Source organism: Conger conger, chromosome 11, assembly GCF_963514075.1.
Source record: "Conger conger chromosome 11, fConCon1.1, whole genome shotgun sequence".
NCBI classification, from domain to species: domain Eukaryota; kingdom Metazoa; phylum Chordata; class Actinopteri; order Anguilliformes; family Congridae; genus Conger; species Conger conger.
In genome coordinates, this window is record NC_083770.1 from 29,622,761 (window position 1) to 29,641,245 (window position 18,485).

The window sequence follows — 18,485 nt, forward strand, 5'->3', positions numbered from 1 at the left end:
CCCCTTTAGGCAATACATGCCTTCAATGCCAGCAAAATATGGCATAAAGATCTGGGCAGCTTGTTCAAGCTATGCATTGAATATGCACTCAATCCTGCCACTCATGTGCTTCATAGACACACACACACACACACACACACACACACACAAACAAATTGATCTCTCCTTCTTGTTCAGGTTTCCTGTTGTAAACATTGTAAACATTGTAAACATTGTCAAAAATTCAATGCAGTTTCAACATGTATATTTGAATTTAAAGGGACAGTTTGACACCAAACAGAAGAGATGTATTGTTTGAATTAATCAACATGCCCTCATAACAGAAACTATTTGAAAAATGATGGAAAAAAAACAAAATAAAATAAGAATGTGTTGAAGCAAATGTGGTGAATGACACATTTTTGCCAGTGTACAGAAAAAAACAGTTTGAAAATAATTTTTTTTATGGAAAACGAATTGATTCTCATCAGTAAACCAGGATCTGTAAGAGGTGAAAAATTGATTCCACTACATATTAATTAAATTGATATTAATTGAGCTAAAGATAATGTTTATGGAGAAAAATATCTTTTTAAACTACTTTCAGATGGTGAAACATGCACCGGGTCAATTTGACCCGGGAGCATTATTGCTGTTCCCTAAATTTGAACATAACAGGAGGGTTAAAACAACTCGACTATAACTTTGTTATTGAATGGTGTCAAGTAAAATTACCCATTGATTCTTATTATTATATTTACCATGGAAATACTATGTTGAAAATGTGACTGTGACTCCCTTAGTTAGGAAGAAAATGACACGAGTTTCTCCATTATAGCCCTTGGGAAAATTGAGAGTTGCAGGGCACTGGACGCCATATTGGTTTCAGCAACTTCGGCAAGCGCTTACATCAGAGACAGTTTCTGCTTACCGGTACGATCTGTATTCATATGAAAGCTGCCCAATAGCGCATGAGGCCAGTTTATGGAGGCTGCCATGTTTGACTATAGGTTTTATTGGCACTAGAGCATGCGCACTCGATACCTAAACGTGAAAGGATGAATAGGAATGGAAAACAATTGTGTGCATTCCTTCTTTGCGGTCCCTGGATAGTAATACGTTCAGTGTGAAAACATTCGAGAATTTAAAAGTACTGTCCAAAATAGTAGAATTCTGCCAGGGTAATTTCATCATTTTTTAAGGGACTTCAATAGGGAATTTGCACCAGAAGCTGAGTAAACTGCAATACCCTTGGTAACCACTGGAGTTTGCGAGCTTCAGGGGGAATGTCAATCCCTGGTTCCCTGGCTAACATGGCCAAATCTTGCCGCGAGTTGCCATGGAGAAAATAAGCACGTGACGAGGGTGTGCGCTGTTGCTTCAAAAGCGAATCAGCCATTTTCTTCAGAACATTCCCTGAAAGGCTTGGTGCTGCAAGAGAAGGTAAGCTAAGACACTAAAAGATAGAATCCATCAACAATCAAAGACATCCGCAAAGCTATTATTTATTACGTGTGTGCATGTATATCTGGACATCGGTAAACTTGTGTTTACGCTTTTCTCGGTGTGCATCGAACTTTACGTGTAGTTAAGTCTATACTTTTTATGCGAATGGTCGCTATTGTGGCTAGCTAGCTAACCACTTGGCGGGCTTTTAATGTGACAATGAGACCGCAACTAAACCGAGTTTTCACTCATCACTATTGTACAAATGTTATTAGTCGTACATTCAGGTATCAATATAGTCATTTGTGTTTGTTGTATTGCCAATAACATATACAATATTGCCGACTTCGTAGTTAGCATATTGCATTTCCAAGGGGGGAGTGACGCTGTTTCTGATCAGTTCGCTTGAAGTCTATTTCCTATTTGCGCTGAAGTTAAACCAATATGAAGAGCCACGTTTGTCTTTCAAAGTTGGTGATGTAACTTGTTACTAAAAAATCCGCTGATGCATAGCTTGCTTAATCGGTAACGTTAGCTATTTGGGAGTGGAGGTCCAAGGTAGCCGCTGAAAGGGCCCAGTAGATATGACTAACGTTAGCTAGATGGCTAATAAGCGATGGTGCTGGCGGTCATTATGAATAGGCCATGTTTCCAAATTGTCATTATTATAGCTAGATACCAAAGTTAAGTTTTTCCATTTTTTTGCAAACCAACCACCTGGCTGGGTTTATCCAATATTGAAGAGCTAATCTCTCATTCCTTGTTCTAACGCTAGTCTAATTTAGATTTGCACCAGTAACATTAGCGTTAGACAATAGTTTACTGGCTAGCGTTTACTACTGTTAGCTAGATGGACATCAGTTGGTATAGCTAACTGGCTAATGTTAAAGCTAACGATTGATCGACCATGGTAAGTTCAATTGTATGTTGGTTAGGTAATGTTGCCGTTTTAATCCTGTTCTACTAGCTGTCTAGTCTAAATCATTTCTGGTTTCTAACACGTGGCTCCACCGTCCCATTGCCTCGCCCTGTTCTAACCGGTCGTGTCTAGATGGGGGACCGGAGATTTCCGGAATTCGATAGATTCGCCACGATATAATTTAACGATAAATCGAGGAAAGTTTGACGTCATTTGTTGGACAAACGAATTATTTGGGCAGAGGTAGGACAATACAAAATGCGTAAACTATCAAGATGAGAACTAACTACCTACCTAGTGTTGCTAGTTCCCCCATCTGGTTTGGCTAGCGCTCCATCGGTCCAAACCCAATGGATGCGACACTTGCTGAAATCTCCAGTATCCCATCTAGACATGACCTTTCTAACCCTGAATGCAGATGACGCCAGAAAGCGGTCTGCTTCATGGATTCTAATGAATGTAGATCTGCCTGTGACCCCCTTGTGGTTTTACAGAAAAGGTAATGTCTCATCGTTTCTACAATGTAATGAAGTTTGCTAACACTTGCTTTTTTTTTTTTTCTCCCTTTCAGGTTAACGTTAAATCAGTCATGGCAACCCAAGAAGCTCAAGCCCAGTTTAAAGTAATAAGCTTTTTTTTTAATGCAAATTATCAACTGATGGGGAACACTTGTATAGTCTGATTTGCATGTTCTGTGATGGGTGCTGAATTCATTTGTTCCTGAATGTAGCAATTCGTAGCCATTTTGGGTTGTATTTGGTTCTCATAATGCAAAGTAAAGACAGTGACTCTGAAAGTGTTTTCATTCTGGCAGTTGCGGGACACTGCATCCTTGCCAGTTTGCAAAAAATGTTGGGAGCTGAGTCAGAACCCTCATGTAAATGGTGTGACCATTTTCTGTTAAGTAACTTATTTACGCCTGCATATCTTCTACCTTTTTGAATTTAGAGGTTTTACCCCTTTTTATATTTGTTAGTTTTGTTAATCCTTTGCCCTGGGTTTGGTGGTCAAACATCTAAGCCTGTTTTTTCGGTCCCATTTCCTTTCAGTTGGTCCTGGTTGGAGATGGTGGCACTGGGAAAACAACCTTTGTGAAGCGACATTTGACAGGAGAGTTCGAAAAGAAATATGTGGGTAAGTTGGTCTTAACTGGTGACTTCAGTTGATGCTCGAGCTCGTTCATCTTCTGACAAAGCCCATGATGTAAACTGCTTCCGCTTCATATCGCACTGCTCTAAGTTGGGCTCACACCCACCTGAGTTGGAGGAAGATGCTTCATACTCTGCCTGTACTTGACGTTGGTGGTGAGAATGCAATCCAGTTTGATCCCCTGGCATGACAGTTTTCTGTTCTGCTAACAACTTTCTGCCGGTCTGAATAAAGTTCATACTGCAAATAGGGTAAACTCTCCCTTTAAGAATAAGTCTTGTTGCAAGGGTCCTTCTCAATAAGTGTCATTAGTATTGAAGGCGTTTATGCAGACCTGTCAACTTTTGCATTTTCCATACTAGTTTGGTACGCATTTTCAGTGTATGGATTAACTGAAGTCGAGGCTTTGACACGCTCTGACAATGCTGCATAGCGAGATCTTTACCTCCTGTATCGAATTTAATTCCATCTACGCGATTCAATTTAAAAATGTGAATGTTCAACTTTTTCAGATTTATTCCCAAAATATTTTATTTCAACAGCGTGATTTAACAAATGTCATGGTATACAATAACTTCTATGGAATTCGTAACTAGTGAATATACTTTAAATGGCTAGTGTAATGGTGCAGTCTCAAGTTAATGTTGCTTGCCTCATCTCATGCAGTTGGTGATCTGTTTCTATGCTGGCTAAATGGAAGATTGGTTCTAGGTCTGCTCTTAGATGATGTCCCCACTTTGTTCTGAACTTGTAATTTTCTTTTTCACTTGGGTTTTTGTGCCGTCAATCGGATTAAAGCAGGTTTTTCCTGATTAATTCTGTGGCACAGGAATTCAGTCCTGCTTTTTTGATGTTTCTGAGGCTGGAACAGCTTAAATGGAGCTGTGAAAGACCATCTATATCCATTAATGATTGAGCTTTATTATGCAGTTAGGCAGTTTAAGCCTTTAGAGAATTGTAGCACCAGTATGTAATCTCTACTTGTGTATACTGGGTGTAGTTGCTGTGAATGTGAGTGCCTGTGAAGTGAATGTAATGTCTGAGCTTTTTGTTTTGCAGCCACTCTGGGTGTTGAAGTGCATCCTCTAATGTTTCACACCAACAGAGGAGCTATAAAATACAATGTGTGGGACACAGCTGGACAAGAGAAGTTTGGAGGTCTGCGTGATGGCTATTACATTCAAGGTAAGGACAGGAATTGAGTCCTTTGTATTTTGCAGGTGCCCTTGTCCAAGTTGATGGGCATCTTGAAGCTTTGCATGGGTCAACAAACACCTTTTATTCCCTCATTCAAGAGCCCAGCTGGTCCTTGTGGGGAAACTAACCTTGTGCTTATAAAGTTCCCCCATGGAAATCAAAAAGCACAACCGGAACATGTGATCACCACCAGAGGACTAAACACTAATGCAGGCACACGCAATGCCAGCTAGTTTTGGCCTCCTAGAAGTTACAATGGGCACCTAGCTAGCCTGGCAGCTCATTTCCACATGGTAAAATGAATGGATGATTAGCTGCCGTTACTGAGGTTTGGTGAGACCCAATGTACGAGGTTCTGCAGCCTTCTTTTTAGTTTGTTGGTGACCTAGCTCCAAAGACTGAAGCACAATGAGAATTGGTGGTTTGGGGTGAAAATGCTCATTTCACACCTGTGCAGTAGATGGTTACAAATTTGCACGACGTAAGCTCTGTTCATAGTGTATGAGAAGTAGCACAAGGAACATGCACTTAAGTGGTGGTCTTGTAGTCTTCATGCTACTTGTGCTTCCATGTAGTAAATTTAACTATCATGAATGGGAATTTGGTGATTGGATTGATTTATTTTGATTAGTTCTGTAATGTCTGGTTTGATTGTCTAACATCCAGTTTTGTACTTCCAGCACAGTGTGCCATCATTATGTTTGATGTGACGTCGAGGGTAACCTACAAGAATGTTCCCAACTGGCACAGAGATCTAGTCCGGGTCTGTGAGAACATCCCCATCGTTTTGTGTGGAAACAAAGTCGACATCAAAGACCGCAAAGTCAAAGCCAAGGCCATCGTTTTCCACAGAAAGAAGAACCTGCAGGTACTGCAAACTGCTCCAGCATTGTTGATGCTTTCTAGATCAGTGCTTTCACTGACCAGGAGCTTTTGCTCCTGAAATGTCCATGTCTTATGTGATGTTTTTCTTGTACAGATGAGTTTCCGCAGAGCTCTTAATCTGCCGTTTGTCTATTTTCAGTATTACGACATCTCTGCAAAAAGTAACTACAACTTTGAGAAGCCCTTCCTCTGGCTAGCCCGGAAGTTGATCGGTGACCCAAACCTGGAGTTTGTGGCCATGCCTGCTCTGGCTCCCCCGGAGGTTGTGATGGACCCCCTGATGGCCAGACAGTATGAGAGTGAACTAGAGGTACGACCGAAAGATTATGTAACCATTATGAAACTGCGCAGGTGGTTTGACTTGAGCTACCCCCCCCCCCCCCCCCCCCCCCAAGGAATTTCATAAATTTGCTTGCATCCAGTTTAAGGGGAATGTAACGTGTTATGATTGAGCGTCTTGTGGAAAAAGCATGATAAAACAAGCCTGTGGTAGTTGTGGGTTCTGTTTGCTCGTTGAGCACATGTACAGTGCCTTTGAGCAAGGTGAGTATTCATTTTTTTAATAAGGCTAAATCTAGTGGGACTTGACCTAGCTGTCTAATGCTGCCGTTTGTGGAGCAGTAAACGGATGTTGCAATGTTTTGTGTTTGCAGTGGGCTTGCATCTCAGGAAGGCTTAATGTTTTTCAAATTGGAGCATGCTGATATTCCCCCTGTTGGGAAGTCTATGGAATTGTGGTCTGGATAGCCATAAGATCTGCTAGTTGATTTGATCTGATTTGTTTATGCTGAGTAACGATGTAATTGATCATGCAGATGGCTTGCCATTGAAAAGCCAAACAGGATTTGGTCTTGAAAGCAGTGTAAAATTGTAATGGGAAAGCTCTTCACTCTTGGTACTTAAAAGATTTTCCTTTTTATCCCTGCACTGAATGGGATTGTGCAACTAACCACTTTGCCTCTCCTGCAGGTGGCCCAGCATACTGCCCTGCCAGATGATGAAGATGACCTGTGAATTTGCTGTCGCCTGACGCTGGCAGTCTAGTTTTATAGGCTACTGTGCGCAGTGGGGGGTTGGGGTGGGCATAGCAGTTATAGGGAGGGAATTGGAGAGAGGTATGGGACAAGGCCAGTCCTGTCCTGTAGTAATTCAACAGAACATTTATATGTGCTTTACTGGAGAATGAGAGATTTCTTCTTTTGGACCTGCATTACTTGGCTTTTTTTTTTTCTTTTTTTTTTCCCCTGACTGCAGTTCTGGTTTTTGTTTTAGATTTCCTAATTTCCATAATTTATCTAATGGTGTGGCACTTCATTCCCATGTTTTACTTGTCATAATAAAGTTATTTGTTTTGAAAGCACAAACCATTGGATCAGGATTTTTAATCTGAATGTTCAAATTGCAGTAGGGTAAATGTAAAACCTATGAACAATTTGAATGGGTTAGTTTCAGCATGTGTATGTGCTGACCGTAATTACCTCAGAATTGGTATCGCATCTCTGAAGAGATGGTCAAGGTGGCATTTTGGGGTTCCTGTGTGTCCTGGAAAACATGCATTAATGCAGTTTTGGAAAAATGTTAAACTTTCCAAAATCTCCCAGGGCATGCTTCTGAAGAATATTTTTGTGCAACTTTAAAAGGTAACTTGAAAGGTTGCAACCACAAAAACAAACTGTTACTGCTGTACTGCACAATATGCAGTTGACATTGAACATTTTCAGTAATAAAATTTTATTTTTTGCCTGTCACTTGATTTATTGGCTACTGTTCAGCATGTGATTGACAAAGTAAATTTCCACCATGCCCTTTCCACCCTGAAATGACATTTCCAAGTGTGCATTAGATGTATCTTCATTTTGTCATCTTAATGAAATGAGCTTAGTGCCCTGTTTTGTACCCTGGAAATCACAGGTCTAGACTAATTAATTGTGGCGTGCAATTGAAGTTTTGGGTTCTCATTTGCCGACTCCAGAAATAAAATGTCATTACGTGCAACCTTTCAGTGCCTGTTATTTCTATGCAGATATGATCCCTGTCGGTCCTCAGTCCTCTTTCAAATGTACTTTTCTGTACAGTCGAAAAAGGAAATTGCTGTGTTTTTTTATCAATTGTGTTGTGTCTAGCGGTTCAATATTCCTGGAATGTACGCCACATTGCCGTTTAGTATGTACACCACGCGATGGCGCTGTTAGACGGCTTTACAGGTAAATCCTCCCTAGTCTGGATAATTGGTGTTTCTGATATTTCGGGTTTAGTGGGTATTTACGATTTGGTTATGTGCGATGAAGGATATTTTCGTTATACACGCAAATGGGACGACATTGGCTCAGGCGGTGAGAGCAGTCTGAGGGTTACCGGGTTGATCCCACGTCCGGGCTGTGTCGAAGTGTCTGAGCAAGACCCCCCTAACCCCCCAGCTGGTTGGTCCTTTGCATGGCAGCAATCGCTGTTGGTGAAAAAGGTAGACCCTTTTAACAGGAGCCAAATCATCCCATGTACAAACTGATTGTATGTTTAAAGTAGTATGCGTACCGTTCTGCTCAGAAGCCTCTGCAAATTGCTGTAACAGGCTAGACAAGTGCAGCAATATCAATAATTCTAGACGTCGACAGTAGTAGCCCAGTTGGCAATAATAGCAAAAAGAAATGCAGTTTCAAAGCCTGATTTTCAAAACGATTGGTTCTTCTGGTTCAGTCTATAGTAGCCTAGCGTGTTCTGGTCGTGAAGCGTCTTCTGTCCAGTAGGCGTAGGCTAAGATCATTTAGACAGGCCTGTGTTACAAGCCAACATGCTACTAACAAAGGAAACGTATTTGTCATCTATATCTACTATTTACAATAAATGGCATAGAAGTCCACCTGGAGTTTACTAAAGACCATTCGCCATGTATACATTTTGTAGCCTATGGCTTAACGTTCGGGTAATGCTGTATGAAATAATCTTTTTATGGTGTAGGTATAGGCTATATTTTACAGATCTAGGTGGAGATAGTTGTAATTACATTGCAGTTAAAAATGCTCATCCATCATTCATTTGTAGCCTGCACAAACATTAACATCTTTCGAAGTTGCGCTTGAAATGGACTAGTGATTGTCTTGAAATAGACTCTGTTATTTAACAACTACCAAATTTGACCAATTTACATTATAGGCATTAGGTACATTACAGGCTTGCCTAATACAGTCTAGTTTACAGACTACTTTCTTTTATAATCTCGAATTGTGTGGAATCCAAATTTGTCAACTTTTGTCAGTTTTACTTGCGCTTAAAACAAGTTTATCCCTTCTCTTCTTGTCAGACGCAAAAAAAAAAAAAATCTGAACATTACCGTTACTTTACGTGGGCTAGGCCTATTATTATTTTGAAGAGGATGGATGAAGCGCACAGGTTTGTGGCGAAAGCTAGTTCCTGAGATATTTCCCATTCCTCAGAGCACATGACATCACAATTTGAATTCGCACACCCAATTCGACAGCGCACTGGACTCGGCTAGTGAGTTGCGCGAGTTCTTTAACCAAAGACCTGTTGAGAGCGCATTGAGCAACAAGCGCAGCGAATCCGGGGTTTGCAGCTCATTTTCAGACTGGATCCAGAATTCGCTTTTCGGGCGGTGGATTACAAGTTTTTTTGGGAAAAAATCTAACAAAGGATCCCTGAATTTGCTGCAAAAGATAATTTCATAGTTTCAATATTTTGCTTGACAGCGTTTTTATACTGTTGAGTTTGAGAATAGACCTCCAGACATTTTTGACGCAAGCGGTAACTTTTTGGTTGTTCTAAATTTTAAGTATATTGATTCTGGAATTTAGCTTGCAGATTTTTGTTTCCGACTCCTGTGCCTTATTTTCGAGGTGAAAAAAAAATGGTCAATCGTTTTTGGAGTTATTGTGGACAAAGGATTTAATTCAAACCAAGTTAAACACAGTCACAATTGTATTTGCAAGCTATGGAACAATTTTGCAGACTGCTGTCACTCACCACATTTGTAACTTTCATTCAGGTAATAGCATATTACGATTTTTAGATTTTCAAAACCAATTCGGCCTAGACATGGTGGTGAAATGGTTCGATTTTTAAATGTGGGTTGTCTTTTTCTGCTTAGGTTAATGATCAAGCTGTTCTACCGTCTGAGCATCCAGGTAACGCAATCCTTAGGATCCTCTTTTATACACTCTAAAAAACAGTTCCAATAGAACCCTGTGATTCCATACAATAACCCAGCCTAGTTAAAGGGTTCTTTGTCAGGCAAAATGGTTATGTGTCTGGGAGTTTTCACATCTATGGCAGAGGGTTCCATAAAGAACCAAAAAGGGTTCACCTATGGAATCATGCAGAAGAGCCATTTCAGAACCCATTTTCATAAGAGTACATATTTTTAGCCTTTAAAATATTTATATACTTTCATTTTATTGAACATTTTATTGCAGTTAAATAACCGTCAGTTGTAGTCGGAAATGACTAGATCAGCCAATGACAGTTTAGGCTATCTTTTTCGAGCTGTTCACTTTAATGAAGATACAAATATTGAATTAGGTGTTCGTTAATTTCTTAGCCTAGATTTATAATGGCAGGCGAATTTAAAGCATGCATTTCCAAATGGTGGCCTAAAACAATGTCATATTCAGATAGCCAGAATACTCATATTATGCTGCCACTTTTATCATATTGGACCAGGTGAAGTTGTAGGCTATTAAATAAAGAAAAAATCATTTCACTGCTAAATTCTAAAATATCTTAATGTATTTTTCAAATTTAGGTATGATATGCTATATTTTATCTACACTGTGAGTGACTAAAACGTTTATATTTACAGTCCTGATTTTATGAATAGACTATAGCATCAAGGAAGAGTCCGTTGATTTTAGACAGGCTACTTCGTCGTGCTTTATTTTCAGTCAAATCTTTTAATTGCAGTGATGGAATAATACGGAAGAAATGAGCCATTGATACTTTATTTATTTTCCCGAAGTCCTAGTGAAATGCGATGTGAAGAACAGACTCGCTTTTTTGTCATTTACGAGCTTTGTCCACAGGCCTGCAGTTGCTGGCCACGGCCTCGCACTACTGGCCTCTGGATGCTGTGGATGGGATTCACGGACTTTCGGACCAGATTGGAAACAGAACAGGTTATGTTAATGGAAGTAATATAAGTATGTGCACAGGTGTATGCTTCACAATATAACTCATTGCCATCTTTCTGTCTGCCTGTCCTGTCCTATTAGTTCTAACTTCACACCACCAGTTGCCATTCAATTCCTATTCTCCAGTGTACATATGCAGTGTTCAAAATTGAATGCGCCGTGAATTGACGTTTAAAAATGACAATATTGTAGTTACCGTTTATATTCTGAAAGGCTAGATAACGTAGGCTAGCTTGAATACTGTTCTACTTTATGGGCCTGGTGTACATCAGCAGATAAGTACAGTAAATATTGTATAATTTAAATTGTATCTTTATACTTTGACCATAGGTATTAAGAATAAGTAAGAATTTATAGATGTATATATAAGTGTCATCCTGTGTCTGGAAAGCATGCAGTGCCAATGCCATTTATGCTATATTTGCTTCAGTTGTGTCAAACACAGATTTTCTGTGAGTAACAATTTAAAATCTGTTGATATTGTAGATGCAGATCTTTGGAGATTATTTAACAGAAATTGACATATTTTTTTCCATGTGTTGTTGATAAACAGAGATCAAGATATTATTGAATAAAGAACCTTCTGGGGCATTTACGGTGACTGCTTGTCAGTCCTGTTCAAATTGCATCTTCTTTTTGGTGCTCTGCTTTATTCCCTGCTCTTGCATTTAATATTGTGTGAGTGAATATTTGCTGCAACAAACAACATCCAGATTCACACTTTGTCATTGTGTTAGCAGTGTGAGTAGGTTAGACATTAACTGTATGGCATCATTTTTATTAAGCCAAGGAGATAACGTATCCTATGTGAAAAAATATTTTTTATTTGCTTGTATAAGACCAGAAATGTCTACTTGGTGAGAAAAAAAAGATTTATTCCCCTTCAATGTGATTTCCCTTCACGGAAGGGCAAAATTGTGTTGAGCACTGTGTATGGGTCACATACTTTGGTTTCCCTTTGCATTTGCATCTTTTCTGCCTGTTTTGTCCGGCCTTTTGTCTCCCATCACCAGTGCTGCGTTTGTGTTTGTGTGAATCACCTGTTTCACCCTGTTTGTCTGTGTTTGTTTTCCATGTCCCATCCAGCTCTCAGAATCCTCAACCACACTGTGCTCCCTTCCTCCCATAACACTTCTTCTGTGTATGCCAATGATTCTGCCTACACTAACATTTCTGCAACAGTAGGTGAGGACCATCCTTGTAACTTGAAATTGGATTACACTTCCAAAGTGACCTCATTCTGTCTCATCTTGTGTCAAAACCTATACATCTGTCCTCCGTGGGGTATTTTCAAACCTTTGCTGTCCCCTGCTCAGCAGCCAGGGTTGTTTTCCCTGCCATCACAGCCCAGCCCGTCAACACTAATGTGTCACTGTAGCTATGCGCTGCCACCCAAAGATGTTGAATTTCACTCCCCCTGAGTTACTCTGCCCCTTCTTAAGTGTGGAGTTTCATCCAGTCGTATTCCATGCCAGGGAACTAGCCAAGACCGCAACTCTAATGATGCACTAGCCAACACTGAGGTTTGAAAATATGCCTGGAGTACAGTATAATTAAGACTCTTAATACCAGCAGAAATTCTATTGTGTCAAGATTTGTACACATGAGTGGAGGAGGAAAAATTGGTTAACCACTGAGCTTAACCTTTACAAAAGTGTTGCTTTTGTGAAAAACCACAGGCAGACACATTTAAGTAGCACAACCCCACCTACAACTGTAGGTGGTTGCGACTGATATTCTAAAGGAGCCTTTATAGGATCTGTTGGTTGCTTCTCATTGAAAGTGCTTATGATGATTCCAAGATGACCATTTGAGACCCAGTTCAATAACATTCTCAAAATGTTCAGCTAAAGTTTCACATGCTGTACATGTGAACATTATGTGTCTTCTCAAGTGTATCGTTTAGGCAGTTGACTAATTAAGAGTTAAAGAGCCAGTCAATGCAGAGTTGAACACATGCACAATATTTGTGATTGTAGTACTTTTTTTTTTTCTACTTCATTTGTTATTGAACCATTTTTGTTATAGACACATGGATGTGATTACCTTTTTATTGCCTAAATAAGAAATTAATTGAAATCTTCAGACAAAATAATGTCATTTATCCCCACCTTTAGACATTGTAGAAGGAATGGTTAACAAGGCGATATATCTGAATGGAGATAATGGGGCCACCTTTTTGCACTTTGGGAACTACAAGAATTCATGCATCAGTGACCCAGCCTTATGTGGCTCTGAAGGTGAGTCCTGTTGGCATCTTGGAAGTGTGTATACATTTGTTTTGATGCAGGCACAAACTAAACTGTATGTATTTACATACATACGTATGTATACAGTGAGTTCAATAAGTCTTGGGATAAAGACACATTTTTCTTGATTTGAATCTCTACTCCGCAATTTTAGATTAGTAATTGTTAATAATTTACAATTACAAATTTGTAGTTTGTCATTGTAAATGTGTTTTCTTACTCTTTTCTTACTCCTATGCAGGAATCACATTTTCCTTTTTTTGGAAGAACCAAGAAGCAGGATCCCGCTTTGCCGTCTCTTCAGGGGGAAAAGTCATTTCCAATGGGTTCTCTGTCTACACAAACACTCATGGGGGATATGTGGAGTTCTACACAAGGGGAGACTCTAAGAGATGGAGAGCAACAATCGAGATTCCAGGTACCCCTTTCTCGGGTTTTCAAATACATGTAGTCTTTCTGCCAAATAGAAAATGTGCTTTGCATCAGCTCTGGTCTCTTGGAGCATGGGCTTAAATAATGTTCCGAACAGTCTGCATTGTCAGTTGTTTATTTAAGTTAAGTTCGACTCACTGAGTGTTAACACGTTTCATACACACAGATGTCCAACATGGAAACATAATGATAGGTCATTATTTAATAATATAAATATAAAATGCAAGAAAAAAAACAACTTAACAACTTAACTTACCTAGAGCTTAAATAACATATTGAAAATATGTTAAACATGTTCTTTTGCCCCTGGTTACAGTCATGAAAACAAGACCTTGCAGAAAGATACTGCATAGAGCTTGAAGTTATTGCTCGATGTCCATATTTCTAGCTCAAGCCACCGAGAAACATGGACTTTATTGCATATCTTAAGGAAAGGGCACCAAGTGAGACATTTATTACAGTGCCATTTAGCTGTCTCTTTCCAAATTATGGATGGCATGATTGTAATATAAGTGTTTGGTTATCTTCTTATACTTTGCCTGCCATCCTGATGACAGACTTCTTTCGTGATTCCTCTGTTATCGAGCATTGCATATTGTTGAGCTGTGTGTTTTCTGATTTGTGACTGCACTGTCTTATGGTGTGTTAAGTGAACTTTCTAAACATGTAATTATTATTAGTAATAGTATTAGTATTATTGTTGTGATTGCTATTGTAAAAGGGTTGCACAGAGAAGTCAAAATGTATTTCCAAATCAATCATCTTTACACGGACAAATGTGACTGTGGGTGAAGCAGACAAAGTAACATTGAGCTGACATACAAAACCGCAATTTCCTCTACACCCCCATCCCCCAATATCAAAGGCTGGGCTGGAAGCTGTAACTAATAAATCAATATTTATATTGACTTTGATTTATAAACAGATGATAACAGACCTTGAGGCTGTTGTACTCTGGTATTTCAGTATCGAAGTGGAGAATTGCATGTTTCATTTGCCCTTTCCTCGCTAAACTCTAATGAAAATACTACGAGACTTTGTTTTTGAGCAGTCTGGCCTTATGTAACCTACAAGCAGGCTACATATATGTACATTTACACGAGTTGCAGTCAGAATGATGAGTGGTGATGGTGGGACATATGGTTTGTATTTGGGCGTGGTCGGCCCAGATGGCCGGTGTGTGACTGCATTGAGCTCCAGGAGGGGGAATGCTGGGGCAGGAAGTAGCCGCAGGGAAGATTGGGTCCCTGCTGACGTAAGTGCCCAGACACAGGACACAACCTGGGAGTCTTTCACTGGCCTGCAAAATAACCAGGGACATGCACTAGTCCCATGTTGTAAGGTGGAGGGAGCCAGGATAGGTGGATAAGGAGAATAGGTTAAAAGTGGTAAGGAAAAATGGGAATGGCAGGAAAGTCAAAGTGAAAGTAATGACCTGCCTGTTCTCAAGAGGTTCTAAAAATAAGTTCTGTGGGGAACACAAAAAGTCCCAGAACAGCAGTGGTGTTGGATGAACTTCCAACTTGAGTTTCCTCTGTCAGTTTTTCTCAGTGCTCACCCCCTTTTCATACTGAGCAACTGTCAGTTTCAGTAATTCAAATTCACTCACAACATACAGAGCCCACTCTGCATGCAGTGAATTGAAGTAAATCACCACCCAAACTGTACATTTATACTAATGTAATATTAAGATCAATCAGACAAACTTTGGGCTGTGTCATGTATCATAGGGCCATACTGGACCCATGTCCTATTCACCTGGACCCGGAAGGATGGCCTGAATGTCTATACTAATGGGACCTTCAGCGTCTGCGACCGAGAGGGAAATGGCTCCAAAAATTATGGAGACTCTCATCCGAACCTAGTCATCGGAACCGACAACAAGGAGTCCTACAAGCACTACGCGACTGGAGCCTTTGATGAATTTGTCATCTGGGAGAGGGCCCTTTCTCCAGATGAAATCTGGCTGTACTACAAGGCTGCGACAGGTAAGGGGCCATGGAGGGGAAACTCCCCTTCTGAAATATGAAAGTTTATCATTTGAAACTATCATGTTTCCGTGTTTAAATACTGCTAATACGACTCAAAATTAGCTCTATAATTCCCAAATTGGCAGCGTAGGTTCTGATAAGCAGTGTGGGCATGATTGGCCATTCCAAATTGAGAGGAAAAGAGGGAAAAAAAATGAAAAAGGAAATGAGGGAAAGCTCACAGAAAATGCATCCATCTAATATGACTGCTAGATTTGAAAACAACTGCCTCCTTTTCTTGTTTACATGTGAATTACATGTAGGTGCACAGCAGGTAACAACAGTCTACTTTTTTTCCATCAACTCGCTTGTTAGTGATTACAGAGGTCTGTTTCTAACAGCTTATGGCATTAATGAGTTTGCGATGAGAGGTTGAATGATGTCTGGCGGACCCTGTATCCTGGCACTGTGGAAACAAACACTCCAAAACACAGCAGTGTACCGTAGGGCTCGAGTCTGCTGAATCTATCAACGGAGGTATGCAGGTTGTGCATCGACTGTGAGGCTGAGGGGCCTGCCATAACACTTAACCCCTGTCAGTTAACTGTACTCACAGGAGTGCGCCAAACATAAGCATATTTCTCTGGTGGTAAGGATGGTTTAAAATGCAGAAATATATTTTATATACATTTTCATAGTTTTTGTGGTGCTCTAAGGAAAATATTTTAGAGGACTTGATGAGCATATTAGATACCAAATGTATGATCCTTCGGGAGAAAGATTTTAATATGACAATATTTTTGTCAACAAATGTAAACCTTGAAATTACCTCCCGCTATTTCAAGCTGTCCTGATAAGGGCTTGTATAATGTTACAGCACTTACACGTCTGCGTCATTAGAATAACAGAGCATTCAAGTTGGACGGCAGGTTAATAAATGATCTAAATATAGTACAGGACAGTTTTTTTCTTTGTCTAATAAGGTCATGTGGATATAGCAGAACTGTGTAATGACAGGATTCTGAATTCACCTTCACTGGGGAATCAGTTTTTTGATGATGATGAGGGGGTTGGCTTTTTTTCCTGAGCAAAAGCGATCAATTTGTCTGCTCTGACTTGGCCTGGTCCTGTGGGCATGGTCAACATCTTGCCAGACAATAACATAATAATCAGAATAATACTCGTAGAGAGGGGTTTTCAGTGACAAATTACAACACTTAATACATCTTACCATCTCCATCAGTTAATGCAGTACCAGGCAGATGTGCAAATTCTGTTTGATATATTGTATATGGAATATGAAAGAAGGGAAACTTTTACCCGCATATTGTTCCTGTGTCATCCACTTTTCCACACTATGGACTTGGAGCGTACTATTTGTTTGTCTCTCTGGTCCAGGTGATTTTGTTTTGTTTCCCTCTGCAATGCTGTCAGATCAGTGGCCTCTGAAAACATCTGTATAAATGATGTGTTTCCTCACTCAGTAAGGGATTTCCATTATGTTGAATCTTGACTGTATTTTCTTAGTACTTAGTGCTTAAAATGTGTCCTTCCCCTCAAGGTGAAACTTGGTTTGCTCCGACAACGGCATCTGTTCCTACCTCTACCACTGCTGTGGTGAATACTCCTGTGAGTAATAATCCGCATGGTTACATGACTGATGTTTAATACTGCAGATTTATGTGTTATGTCATCCCCTGAAGGAAATCTGCCTTTATCTATTGAATTGCAGAGGGCACGGTTATTTATGACATATCAGGATGCACAGAAGTGTTTCTTAAGGGATTGCATCGAGAGAAAACATTGTAAAAGCTGAGATAAGATTAGATAATTTTCAACCTAAGGGAAACGGTCAACAAAGCACATATAAAAAGATAAAAAGACAAACTGGAGGGCTTAACCTGTCTCCATGGGCTTGTGTTCCCCTGAACACACACTCTGGTGCATTAATTAGGCTTGTAAGGAAATTATCTGATCTCATGTAGGTACCATGCAGACACCTCAAAATGAAAGACTATCTTGAAGTGATCTGCTCAAATGATCAACTGCAAAATCCCAGGCTGATCAAGTGAGCTAAGGGCAGCAATCAGGCAGGAAGTGGACCTTCAGTAACCCTGGTTAAATCACAATAAATACAAACATTTGTTTTTATGTAACAGTTGTTTTTGGTGAAGAGCGCTCTCTGAGGAAATGGAAAAAATGGGCGTATTTACTGATCAGTGGGGGCCCCTTGCTGTTTACGAAGCAGCTGCTATGGACCTGACTTTGATAAAGAAAAGATCCCACAGCTCAGCTGCACGGAATGCCTCTTTAGGTTATGGTTACATTTCCCCTCACAGCTCCTGGCTTCTGCTTTGTGTCCGGTCATATTACTGCTCCACATCAATGGGAATGCGGTTCTGTTGGAATGTTAATCTCAAAACTGTGTGAACTTATCTGAATATTTTCAAAATTGATTCTTAGGTGCATTGTTTGCGCTGATACCTTAAATGAAGGCGGTATTACAGTTGTTAAGTCAAAGACTTCAAACTCTGTGGTTGTGAAAGCATGCGGTACTGTACTAGTAGATAAGTGAGGTAGATTTGACCCTGGCGTGATGAGATGTCTGGTGTCACCGCTGCAGGTGCCCTCTACTGAAGCTTCTCTGCCTGCGGTCACCGACCTGCCAGAGGAGATCCAGATTTATGACTACCCTGTTTCCATGCCCGGGGTGATGGAGTCTGTGCCCATCAACCTACCTAAAAAGAACATTGGCCAGGACACTGCCAACAACCTCACCCTGGTAATATGCACATGCACATGTGCACACACTGTTTTTCACACTCACAAACCTTGTTTAATGCACGTACACAGGCACGCACACACACACACACACACACACACACACACAAACAGGCTGGCTATCAGGTAACATTCTGTTTCACACAAACCTCTTTTAATCTACATACACAGGCACACACACCCACACACACACATAGGCTGCCTATAAGGTAACATGCCGTTTCTCCCAAACCTCTTTTAATACATGTATACACATATGCACGCGTGCACTCACACACTCAAGGTACACGCACACAGACTCACACGCACGCTCACATAGGGTGGCTATGAGGTACCA

At 40.3% G+C, this 18,485-nt stretch overlaps 2 protein-coding genes across 4 annotated transcripts in view; both read left to right on the forward strand.

The window, feature by feature from the left end:
- Positions 1–1,321: 1,321 nt before the first annotated feature.
- Positions 1,322–7,570, forward strand: LOC133141023 (GTP-binding nuclear protein Ran-like). The gene is made up of 7 exons (XM_061261379.1): positions 1,322–1,422; positions 2,916–2,966; positions 3,394–3,478; positions 4,553–4,678; positions 5,371–5,558; positions 5,715–5,885; positions 6,545–7,570. The coding sequence occupies exons 2-7, from the start codon at positions 2,934–2,936 to the stop codon at positions 6,587–6,589; spliced, it is 648 nt and encodes a 215-aa protein (XP_061117363.1). The 5' UTR covers positions 1,322–1,422; positions 2,916–2,933; the 3' UTR covers positions 6,590–7,570.
- A 1,542-nt stretch (positions 7,571–9,112) lies between these two features.
- Positions 9,113–18,485, forward strand: part of adgrd1 (adhesion G protein-coupled receptor D1) — a 52,682-nt gene continuing 43,309 nt past the window's right edge. For 2 of the 3 annotated variants that reach the window (XM_061260527.1, XM_061260528.1), the window contains exons 1-9: positions 9,113–9,575; positions 9,678–9,714; positions 10,609–10,725; positions 11,803–11,901; positions 12,834–12,956; positions 13,207–13,383; positions 15,128–15,385; positions 16,929–16,996; positions 17,991–18,149. In XM_061260527.1, the coding sequence (XP_061116511.1) occupies positions 9,522–9,575; positions 9,678–9,714; positions 10,609–10,725; positions 11,803–11,901; positions 12,834–12,956; positions 13,207–13,383; positions 15,128–15,385; positions 16,929–16,996; positions 17,991–18,149 (1,092 nt within the window). In that variant the 5' untranslated portion in view covers positions 9,113–9,521. The remainder of the gene's footprint in view (positions 9,576–9,677; positions 9,715–10,608; positions 10,726–11,802; positions 11,902–12,833; positions 12,957–13,206; positions 13,384–15,127; positions 15,386–16,928; positions 16,997–17,990; positions 18,150–18,485) is intronic. The other variant, XM_061260529.1, reaches the window with a different exon arrangement.

What these genes read in the sequence shown, in the direction of transcription:
- LOC133141023 (XM_061261379.1), top strand. Translation starts at nt 2,934, where the DNA reads ATGGCAACCCAAGAAGCTCAAGCCCAGTTTAAA. An exon ending in GTTCGAAAAGAAATATGTGG is followed by an intron (nt 3,479 to 4,552) that starts GTAAGTTGGTCT and finishes TTTGTTTTGCAG; the next exon opens with CCACTCTGGGTGTTGAAGTG. An exon ending in TGATGGCTATTACATTCAAG is followed by an intron (nt 4,679 to 5,370) that starts GTAAGGACAGGA and finishes TTGTACTTCCAG; the next exon opens with CACAGTGTGCCATCATTATG.